Genomic DNA, 366 nt, shown 5'->3' on the forward strand with positions numbered 1-366 from the left:
CTTCTCTCGGGACCATGGACGGTGAACCACGCCAGCACGCAGCCCCGGCGCCTCGGCCGGTTGGCCCAGGTGGGCAGTGTGGTGTCACCGGGACGGTGGGGTGTCATGGGGGCAGCGGGTCCCCACTCTGTCCCTTTGCTCTTGGTGGCTTTGCGGGGTGGAGGGGATGTCGGTGGGAGCACTGGCACGGGTTGAATGTGCGGTGCCGTACGTGCGCGGTGCCGCGTGCCAAAAGCGCCACCCTGTGGCTTCGTTCCCGGTGAACAGCACCGGGGCCGGTGCCAGCTCGGCCCGGGGGGGACACCCGAGCTCCCCCCAGCCCTGGCCGGGGTAAGAGCCCGCCTGGCCCCAGGGCTCCTGGGGAGG

General features: G+C 71.6%; 1 protein-coding gene across 1 annotated transcript in view; it reads left to right on the plus strand.

The window, feature by feature from the left end:
* Window positions 1-308, plus strand: part of DPH1 (diphthamide biosynthesis 1) — a 47238-nt gene extending 46930 nt beyond the window's left edge. The window contains 2 exon segments of the mRNA XM_035900552.1: window positions 1-8; window positions 10-308. The exon segment at window positions 1-8 is cut by the window's left edge and continues 52 nt beyond it. Coding sequence (XP_035756445.1) covers window positions 1-8; window positions 10-195 — 194 coding nt within the window. The 3' untranslated portion in view covers window positions 196-308.
* Window positions 309-366: the final 58 nt, after the last annotated feature.

Source organism: Egretta garzetta, unplaced genomic scaffold (genome assembly GCF_000687185.1).
Source record: "Egretta garzetta isolate BGI_Z169 unplaced genomic scaffold, ASM68718v1 scaffold108, whole genome shotgun sequence".
Lineage (NCBI taxonomy): Eukaryota > Metazoa > Chordata > Aves > Pelecaniformes > Ardeidae > Egretta > Egretta garzetta.